The sequence below is a fragment of the Eurypyga helias genome, unplaced genomic scaffold (assembly GCF_000690775.1).
Source record: "Eurypyga helias isolate BGI_N326 unplaced genomic scaffold, ASM69077v1 scaffold11021, whole genome shotgun sequence".
NCBI lineage: Eukaryota > Metazoa > Chordata > Aves > Eurypygiformes > Eurypygidae > Eurypyga > Eurypyga helias.
In genome coordinates, this window is record NW_010230219.1 from 6,281 (window position 1) to 16,848 (window position 10,568).

General features: G+C 46.1%; 1 protein-coding gene across 1 annotated transcript in view; it reads left to right on the top strand.

The window, feature by feature from the left end:
* The window catches only part of DARS2 (aspartyl-tRNA synthetase 2, mitochondrial), a gene marked incomplete at its 5' end in the record, with an annotated part of 15,400 nt that extends 5,222 nt beyond the window's left edge, over window positions 1-10,178 (top strand). The window contains 12 exons of the mRNA XM_010160666.1: window positions 146-269; window positions 889-935; window positions 3,422-3,528; window positions 4,318-4,387; window positions 4,934-5,113; window positions 5,921-6,028; window positions 7,246-7,308; window positions 7,482-7,634; window positions 8,439-8,657; window positions 9,101-9,211; window positions 9,419-9,494; window positions 9,991-10,178. Coding sequence (XP_010158968.1) covers window positions 146-269; window positions 889-935; window positions 3,422-3,528; window positions 4,318-4,387; window positions 4,934-5,113; window positions 5,921-6,028; window positions 7,246-7,308; window positions 7,482-7,634; window positions 8,439-8,657; window positions 9,101-9,211; window positions 9,419-9,494; window positions 9,991-10,178 — 1,446 coding nt within the window. The remainder of the gene's footprint in view (window positions 1-145; window positions 270-888; window positions 936-3,421; window positions 3,529-4,317; window positions 4,388-4,933; window positions 5,114-5,920; window positions 6,029-7,245; window positions 7,309-7,481; window positions 7,635-8,438; window positions 8,658-9,100; window positions 9,212-9,418; window positions 9,495-9,990) is intronic.
* Window positions 10,179-10,568: the final 390 nt, after the last annotated feature.

The window sequence follows — 10,568 nt, forward strand, 5'->3', positions numbered from 1 at the left end:
AAATGTGGCTTCTGGGGAGAGACCAGCACAATTTTTTTTTTTTTTTTTTTTAGCTTCTCTCTTTTGTACTGTGGCTTTAGGAACAGCTTCATTGGACATGCTGTTTGAATTCTGTCTCTTAATCCTAATTATCTCTTATCTCCAGAAATCGGAGGCCTTACGGATGCAGTATCGCTACTTGGACTTGCGTAGCTTCCAGTTGCAACATAACCTGCGGCTGAGATCCCAGATGGTGATGAGGATGCGGGAATATCTGTGTAACCTGCATGGTAAGAGAAGTGCTTGAAGAACAGTGTGCAGCAAACGACAATTTAGCCCTCTTTTCTTTTGTTTCATAATGCTGTGAGAAATTACCAGTCAGTTTGCTGCTCCAAACTGGTCCCGCTTTGTAAAGACACGTCTGTTTGCAGTGGGGATGTTGGCAGGCCTGAAGAAAAAGGTTGAAATCTCTTAACGTGCTACAAACCAATTGTTGAAATGAGCTATATCCAGCGAGAAAAGGCCTTTTTCAGGTAGTTTTCCTCTTCTGGTCACCCAACTTGTGGCATGTCAAAGGGATGGGTTTCTTATGAGGCTTATCTTAAAATCAGGAAGTGTCTTTTGGAAAAGCAAAGCCTAGTTCAGAATGGATAGAGAATCAAGATTATTTTTTTTTCAGCCTATGTAGAGTGTCTGTTGTCAACAGTTCTGGCAGGACATCACAGGGTAGCTCAGAGCCTTTATATCTCTTTACAGACAGTCATTTGGCCTCGAAGCAGCAAAATCTGGATTTTGGAGAGGCTGCACGGTGTGCTAGGTGACCTGTTTTGCAGCCTAACCCTACTCTGTCACACTAGTTCTCCCTGCTCTCGGCATGTTCTGCGTCTGAAGCGTGTGTTTGTTCCTCAGGGTTTGTGGATGTAGAAACTCCAACGCTCTTTAAGAGAACCCCAGGGGTATGTATTCCGTTACAACCGGTGTAGCCGTCGGCGGTTCGCGGTTGAACTATCGTCCCTTGTCGCTCTGCCTGTGCTGCTGTTCCCTCGCTGAGTAGCAGCTCGGGGAAATTTGTGATAGGATACACGAATCCTTTTTAAAAGTAGAGGGAGGGGGTGAAAGGTGACATCTTGTGTCTTAATTTGGGACCTTCAAATGAATAAAGCTTCTGTCTTGTAGAATGCATGTTGAATGTAAGTCCTGTCCTGGAACAGCCAGGTTATAAAACCAAAAAACTCCTCTAAGCACTGTTTCCCCAGCATTTAGCTCTTAACTAGTAGGTGGTGCTACTCCAGGCATTTTAATTTCTGAGTTTGTAGTCCTTTCTTCCATGTGAAAAATAATCAGAAGAGAGCTGTTGCCGGGGAGTTGGGTGTATCTGACACATGGAGTTTTTGCATTTAAACCCCTGTCTTGGCTGGTGTATTGTTGTCAAAAGAAAAGGGTTAACAGTCACAAAACCTCTAGGTTTTTGCAACCAGTGGGCTTGTATAGGTAATAAATGAGGATGAGAGGGGATGGCCCCGGGGATGGGAGCTTGTCCCCAGGTCATCAGGCCTTGATCACACCAAACTGCTCTCAAACAAAGACAATAGAGTCTTGAGGGAAGAGAATGGCAAGTTTCTGCTTTTATATGTAAAGGTAGGAATGGTGGTTTATTCTTTGTTGTTATTTGATACTTAAGACCTGGCTGAGGCTGAGCTCTCAAAAGGTGTGCCAGCTTTGTGGAGTTACCACCCAGCACCCATGACAGTAAACACACCTCTTGCACTGTGTGAAGAACTCAGATTTGGGACATTGTCATGCCTTAGTCCCTCCCAGCAGGAGGTGGAAAACCCTTCTTCGGGACGTTTTGGACTAAATTGATTAAGTTTCCTCTAAGCCTGAGGAAATGGCTGGTTGCACATTACAAGTAGGATTTCTTAATGGGGGAAAATAGGTTCTTTCCTCTTGTGCTTCTGCTGTGTTGTTACCTTGGAATTTGTAGATTTAATTCTGCAGAATAGCTGTGTCTGAGACTGTAATTGCCTGCTGCAGAATCCAGTCTCCCAGTAATGATCCCCCCAGTTCCTACATGGGATGTGGGATTGAAGTCCTGTATATGTTTAACCTAGTTGCAAAAGGGTCCAAGGTGTTAATACTAGATTGGGTTCAGCAAAGCTCAGTGGTGAAAACATTCCTGTGGTGGGAGTAAAAGATGAAGGAAGGTGTTTTTCAGCCTATTGAAAACTCTAATTACCTTGGGAAGGGTTAGGGTTCTGTTTGCTGCAATTCCTAGTGAATTCTGAAAAGATGGTGCATTTCAGTAACTTATTTGACATCCTACTTTTTACTTGCTGTGCTGACCTCTCTTGCTCTAAAGTTCAGTGTCTCGGACTTTTTGCCTGGGAATGGAAGAAAGTGTGTAGAAGTGGTGTGAAAAATGACTCGGATTAGGAAGCACATGCACTGATGATGTTTAATTTTAGCTCGTACGGTCACTTGTACTTTGAGATGAGTGCTCAGAAAGTCTCAATTCTTTCCAGTTTCTGTCTGGAATATACTTTTATATCCTCCTCCTTACAGAAGATGGGAGTCTTTTTGGGGTTTGGTGTCCTTTTCAGCTGTGCAGAAGGCTCTCTTCATGTATTGGGTATTTCCTTCCCTTGCAGCAGAGTAAACTCCTGCTGCTAGGCCTGAACTCTGACACCAACAGAGGGTAAAGCCCAGATCTTGTACAACCTCAGTACAAGTGACCAAGCAGTCAAGATGTATTTATGCAGCAGTAGATTAGGTGAAAGAAACAAAACTGCTCTTTCACAGGGTCTAGAGAAAAGATTATTCTCTGCTAGATCAGGGGCTGATGTGAACAAAAGCACCCAGCCCAAACTCATGCCTAGCTGGCCTACAGTTGCTAGGGCAGAGGTCCAGACCTGAAACACCAGCTGCTGAGTTGTACCATATTTAGCTTGGCTGCCTGTAGAAATGAGGCAGCAATTCCATTGCCCTTCTCAAAAACTTTTCAATCCCTTTGATTTCCCTCATACTCAAGTCCGGGGCAAAGATCTGGAAAACAAGAAGTTCCTAAGGTGAAGTAAAAGAATCCATAGGAGGAAGGAATGCGATCGAATTTGAAGGATTTGCATTGGTTATCAGGTGGGATGACCGTAGGAAACAGCTTGTCGCTAGCATGGGTGCTCAGATATAAAGCTCAGGTGAACTTTTCTTCAAAACCCATTTGTTATCACTGACAAACTCAATGGTTTTGCCATTCCATATCCATTTGTAGCATCTTGAGCAACAGAAAGAGCTGAGCCTTCTGAAAGAGAAGGGAAAAAATGGCCTAAACACCAGTGACTTTTGGAAAGCAGCATCTCTCTGTGGTGTGCTGGGTATATTCAGGTCAGATGGGGGAACTGAGGCTACTTATTGGCTGAACTGTGTAAGCTGTTCTCTTTGATGCCAGGGAGCAAAAGAATTCCTTGTGCCCTCGAGGGAAGCGGGCAAGTTCTACTCGCTGCCGCAGAGTCCTCAGCAGTTCAAGCAGCTCCTCATGGTTGGAGGCCTGGACAGGTAAGTGTGGTTTTTTGGTCTCCTGTTCTCTTTGTGTCCTATCCAGGGTTTGCTTCCTTTGATCGGTGAAGTTGGAGAGAGGTCTTCCTCAAGAATGTACTGCTAAAGATTTTGTGTTTTGAAGAGATATCCTTAAATACACAGGACTTTTCAGCTAGGCCAGACCCTTGTCCCCCAGCAGTAATGCCTCCAGTAAGAGGACGTATCCTGTTTGAAAATTGAAGTCTCCACTGTTGTTTTAAATGGAAACCTGAGTGTGCCTGAAGGGGAGAAAATCTAGGGTGTGCTAAAAGTAACCTATAGAACCTATTGAGATGAAGCTGGGCAGCTGAGCTGGACCGAGGCAAGGAAAGCATCTTCTTGGGTACATGAGTACAAAGCTTCTGACTGGGCTTGTTCCTCCAAATAGAACTGAAGGAGAGGGAGACAGTTGTTGATGCGGTGCACTGCAGGCCAGGTCTTCACCATATGTGCCTTTTGCATGGCTCTTAGATCCTCTGCAGGTTCCAGGTTTGGAGCAGAAGGCGGGGGAAAGGGGTTGTGTATGTCCCTGTTGGGACACAGCTCACCCCGTAACCTCCACATGCCATGGTTGGAGAGGGATACAGCTGCTTCCCCTACACATCCCATGCCTTTGAGGGGGTGGGAGCAACTGGGGCTGTGATCATCTGCTGCAAAGGGAACAGACCTCTTTTTTTTTTTTTTTTTCTTCTTTCTTCTGGTCAGCTCTACAGTCATGGTGTAATTTACTCAGATAACGATTTACAGTAACCTAAGTGTCTATTGCAGGTACTTTCAGGTTGCTCGCTGCTACCGAGATGAGGGTTCGCGGCCTGACAGGCAGCCTGAATTCACTCAGGTAACCAGCTTGCCCAACTCTTCAGCCTCCTCCTCACCCCAAACTGCTTGTAGCTGTTTTGCCTTTGAAGGCTTGCTTTCTGCTAGTGCTTGTGGGGCTCAGGGGGTACGCTGTTTGCTGCGTGTGTCACAGAAGTTAGTGTGGGAGACGTTACTGTCCTTGGATGACTGTGCAGTCCCCGGTGCAGTACGTATGGGAATTGTGTTGCAGCAGTGACTCTGCTTGGTGATGCAATCACCTCCTGTCCTCCTGGGTCGGGCATGCCCTTCCTCTGCCTTCAGTTAGGCAGTTAGCCTGGTTCATTCAAGGCTTCTCCTTCTGTCCTTGTCATCATTTCCTCATTCGGTTCTCTGAGGAGATCGTATCCTGAGTCATCAGGCTGTAGGGAGATCGTAAGCACACCCTCGGCCTCATGCAGTCATCCTGTGACTTAACATAGTACATGGTTTCTTCTCACGCTGGTTTTATGGTCAAGAGCTTCTGCAGGTACCAGTGCAAAGGCAAAACCCGTTCCAAATATCCCCCCTTCTTGTTTTCTCTTTTAAGATAGATATAGAGATGTCATTTGTAGATCAAGCTGGGCTCCAGAGATTGATAGAGGGCCTCCTGCAGTATTCCTGGCCTGAGGAAAGAGGCTGCATTACGACTCCTTTCCCTTCCATGACATACGAGGAGGCACTGGCTGATTATGGGACTGATAAACCAGATACTCGTTTTGGAATGAAGGTGAGGGTTTGGCCCATTGGTAATCTGCAGCTTCTCCTTTCTGTTAGTGATTTAATAATGTTTTCTTGGATCATGTTTATGTGATTGGCTGGGGTTCTTACTGCTGTGATTTAGCCAGCCTGTCTGTCCCATCATCGCTGCTTTGTGCAGGTAATCACTTCGTGGGGAAGAGAGGGTTTCATTATTTGGCTGTGGGAAAATATGTTTTATTAAAACTTTCTTTTAAAAATACTGTAGTGTTAGGAAGCAGGACTGTCTTAGGAACAGAAGCCTGTAAGGCATCTGTGGATAGCATAACTGCTTTTGCCTGCTGCCCTTGTGCTGAGCGTGTTTCACGAGACGGGCTTCTCCAGCCTTTTAGCGGCCTGAAGATGCCTCAGGAGGACCAGCTGCAGTTGTGTGCATGTGCTGGTTGTATATGAAATAAGAGTATTGATAGATGTGTTAAGAGGGACAGTGCTGAAAAGCAAGACAGCATCTTGTTTTCCCAGGAATTAACTCCAGGGGTTTCTCTCTCAGCATGCAGCTCTCTACTGCAGCAGCATGTCACCATCTCAACTTTGGGCTTTTCCTCAAACCCAACTTTGGGGTTTCCCTGGCTGTCTTGCATTTCTGTTTCTACGGGGTTCAGCTTCCTAATGGTTATTCCAGCTTGGCCCTGTTCGTTTCTTTGTGAACCACTTGATTTCACTGAACAGAGAAATGATGTCCCAGGGAATGGTGTTGAAAGTGTTAAGTCGCAGGTGCAGGATTTTTGCTTCACATTCCTACCACTGCTGCCTTTTCCTGTGATGTTCTCTTCTTCAGATAGTGGATATCAGTGACTTCTTACAGAGATCAGACATCCGGTTTGTGCAGGATGCTCTCAGCTACCCACGTGGTGCTGTCAAAGCCATTCGTATTCCTCAGGGCATGGTAAGTGATAGTTTTACATACTGCTTGCGGTTTATTTGAAATAAATAAAATGCCAATTTGAATTCCTTCATTGATACGGAAATATTCCTTGCTGTTCCTGGGTGAGTAGTGTCCTTCAGGGATCTTGGAATTGGTTGTGATTGACGTCAGGTTGGGCTGAGTGGTGTTAGAAGAGGGGGAATGGAGACGATCAGGCAGTGGGAAGAATATATTGTTCTGAGGAAGGGGTGGAAGAAAACGGAGCTGCAACATCCCTTGAGGATAGGGAAGCATCTCTGGGCATCAGCGTGCTTTTGTCAAGGATGGTTTCTGATTTGCATCTCGATGATAAATTGTGCCCTGTGGCGAGAGATTGAAATAGAGCACAGCTCTGTTCTGGGCTAGTGGGAGACAGGTCAGGGGGTTACAAGCCCTTCTCGTGGTGGCTTTTGCTGCATTTGTGCGCACAACACGTGTCTCATAATGAGAATGTCATGGACAAAGGCTGACAGCAGATGTGGAACACTGACACAGCTGTGTGTTTTGGCAGGGAAGTAGCATTAATTCTGGCTGTGGTCATCTTTGCAGCTTGGGCAGTATGGGGAAAAAAAAAGAATCTGCTAAACACGAGTTTTATTTGGGAGTAGGACTTTCTGGCCATGGTTTCTTTTGGGATTCCTTTTAATTTTGGCACAAAATGCAAGTTACTAGCTTCCCACGAGAGGGCACCAAGGTGTGTGAGCAATACGAAAGTGGAATCTTGAGCCTTTCTAGGCATTAGAGTAGCTGAAAAAAATCAAGATCTTGACGCAGGTCCTCAGTGACTGCATTTCCTTGCATGTGAGAGTTGGCCAGCGGGTTTCCCTCTGTTCCTCCACACTGAGCTATGCCTTCCCCATCAACAGCGTGTTACAACTTTGTTCCTGCACGCTGGAGGCAATCAGTTGGTGTAATCTAACTGCTGAGCAGCTACATCTGATCTGTGAGCAGGGAGAAAAAACTGGAGCCAGATGTACAACCTAGAGGGGCCTCTTCCTGCAAGGAGCCCTTGGAGAAGACACCCAGCTGCAGCCTCGTGCTGTGAGCCCTGTCCTGTTCCACAGCCCTCATAAGAACTTGTACTGGACACAAAACTTCATGGTTGGAAACAGCTCAGTCAATAAATTCGAACCCTAATGGTTGGGCTTTCCCTATATTTTACTGATGTTTTAATGTATTTCCTCTTGTTCTTTCCCCAGAGATATCTTAAAAATAAAGATTTGGAGTCATTAAAGGAGTCTGCAAAATCCCAGTTTAACCAGGTGAGACAGCAGTGCTGCTGAGGCATTGGCAACGGTGAATGACACACTGTGTATAAAGGCACCTGCAGGCAGAGAAGGTAGAAGAGCTTTTTAATAGCAGACTCGGCGTCTGAGCATGTGATGCTTTAAGGCAAGAGAGGGCAGCACGGGACTGAACATGCTCTTATCTTTAGGAAATCATGCAAGTTATCTGCAGGCCTGATGGAAGCTTGAAGTCTCTGCTTACAAAGTTTCTTGGTGAGAAGCAGCAGTCGGAGCTTATCCAGGCGCTCAACATGCAGGTGGACGATGTGGTACTGCTGGCAGCTGGTGAACACAAGCAAGTGGTAGGAGGCGTTTCTTGGGTGGCTGTTGTGAGTTGAATGTTGCTGATGATAGCTTTTATCTGACCTTTGTCTAATTCGTCTTAAAATAAGTCATCATCTAATTCTGTTTCTCTGGAGCTGAAGCTATAGCAACAGCAAATAATGCATGAAATGTACCTATTGCTTTTATTTCCCCCAGGCAAATTCTGGGAAGAACTCATAACTGAAACGGGGGGTGGAATATAAAGCAGAAACAAATCAGTGCCTCCTTTTCTCTCACCTTAACTTAATTTTTAAAGCATCAAACAGATTGGAAAACAAGGTCAGCTAGATAATTTTGTCTCCTGTAAGCAGAGGAGTGAAGCAGAGCTGCTAATTAGCAGTAGTGATGGGAGATTCTGTCCCTACCCTTCTCTGTGTTCTTGCCAGCGGATGTAGCCTTCCTGCCATTGGTTTATGACAAGGTGTCCTGCTTTGCTTGCTAGCCAGAATTTTGTCATATTCTCTTTCCATGCCTTTGTTTCTCTGCTGCCAAGTGTAGCTCTTACCTGTGCTCCCCCAGTTAATCCACATTCGTGTAGATCTCTGTTAGCCTAGGGGAGTTCTGTGAGGATGGCACAACTGGAAGAAAATAAGCCTTCCAGCTTCTCTCTGGTCTTTCTTTGCCAAACCCTGGAGCTGCTGCTGCCGCCTCAATTTGGGAGACAAGGTGAAGGTGTTTAAAGCAACAATGCTGTCTCTGAAACACTCTTCCCTTGGTCAGCGTTGAATGACTTCCCCATTAGTCAAATCTCCCCACCTCACTCTCTCCCTTCCCTTTTGCAGTGCACTGCATTAGGAGCCCTGCGGCTGGCGACCGCTGACCTCCTTGAGGCAGCTGGGCTGGTACTCCGTGATCCTACAACTTTCCACTTTCTGTGGGTAGTGGATTTTCCCCTTTTCCTCCCCAAGGAAGAGAATCCCAGTGAACTGGAATCTGCTCATCACCCTTTCACTGCTCCTCATCCTTCCGATACCAGCCTCCTCTATTCGGATCCCACCAAGGTAACTAACCATGCTGGCTCTCTCCCAGCTCTGTGGCCTGGAAAACTGGGCAGGTTGCATCCCTTTTTACAGTAAAAAGGGATGTTGTTTCATGGAACTGACTGCATATTGTATGTATCTGTTTGGAAAAGATGGCTTCCACATTACTGAATGGTGAATATCCATGTGTGCCCCTGACAGAAGGGGCTTATGGGAAGCAGGAGTCTTACGTTCTGACCCATCCCATGTTACTTCAGGTTTTAATCAACTTTACAAATCGATTTTTACTGTTCCCACCTCTGTCAGCATCAGTCCATGGGCCTGACAGGGCTGGTACCTGAACTGCAAGGTACCACTGAGAGCAGTGTCGTAGTATGTTGTGTCTTTGCTGGCTGTGTGCAGGTTGGTGTTGAGTGGAGCTGTACCCCAGCCCCCCTGAGGTGCTCCTTCACTTCTGCCTGCAGGTCCGTAGCCAGCACTATGACCTTGTGCTGAACGGCTGTGAAGTTGGAGGTGGCTCCATCAGAATTCACAGCGCAGAACAACAGCGTTTTGTCCTGGAGGAGGTGCTGAAGGTAACCCCTACGGATCTCTAACATTCTCTTGGAGAGTTAAAGGACTAATTGAAATCTCTTTCAAATTCTGAAAGAAACGCTCGTGTGCTTCTCAGATAAACGTAACTCGTAGCCCTGAGTGATGGATGACTTCATCATACCTTCATCTTACCTTGCTAGTAGAAAGAGCGTTGCTTGTCCAGTGACGCTTCGTATGCAATTTTGCAGGAGGATTCTGAGGTGCTTTCCCATCTGCTTGAGGCTTTGGAGTTTGGAGCTCCACCTCATGGAGGAATCGCTTTAGGTGAGTGCTCTGTAGCTCTCCAGGAGGCCAAAGATAGCATTTTAACCTGTGATCCTCTGGTGTGATTTCCTTCCATCCAGTCACCCAGAGGCTCTTGTTCTTTTAAAATTCCTCCTAGCTGTAATCCTTCAGAACTGGTTGATCAAGAGCTTTGAGCAGTCAGGCGGAGCCCTGACAGCGTTCCTGCCACTTCGCTGCCCTGGTTGTGTGATGCTGCTTTTGCAAAGGCTCTGTCTCTGCCCTGCAGCCCTTGGTGTGTTGCAGAACTTTCTGTAATGTTGAGAAGCTTTATTGTGCTGGGTATTTCTGCTCTTTAGGCGAATCTGCTTCTCTGCTACTGGTTGAGATTAATTTTTTTCTCCCCTCTTTCTTGCTTCAGTTTTATTCTTCAAGCTCTGTGATATTATCTACTCCATCTTTCTGATTTTACTGAGTCAGAATAAATAATACAGGGCCAAAACTCAAGTGGTTCACCAATTTGTTTTCCTGCTTCTAGGACTTGACAGGCTGATCTCTCTCATCGTTGACGCTCCAAGTATCAGAGACGTCATTGCTTTTCCTAAATCCTTCAGGGGACGGGACCTGATGGGCAACGCTCCGAGCTATGTCACTCCAGAAGAACTAGAGCCATATTGCATCCAGGTTTCCTGGCCTCTTGCAGAAAAAGAGGCAAAGCAAAACTGACTTCAGACCAGTGACGTAAGCTGATGGGTTTAACCAGAGGTGGTTACAACTTCTAAATACTGCGGTTCAGATTGGAAAACATCAGCTGTTACGAGAGGGTGGGGGGCAGTGCAACCCCGCTGTACCATGGCTGTTCCAGGATTGAATGGGAAATAGATACAAGGGTTCCTCAGTAGGAATTCACCTTTGGGCTGGTAATGGGAAGGAGAAGAAGTAGAAAAAGCAAAAGGAAAGAATATAATTTTAGCATGGGATATTGAGAATGTTGGCTTTGGGGTGTCATAGTGGAGTGATGATGGGATCTAACTCTTTCACACCCCTCTTTCCTTGTCCTTTGTCAAGTATTTCTTGTCCCAGCTGGAGGAGATAGTGTCATCCAGAACTTGCCAC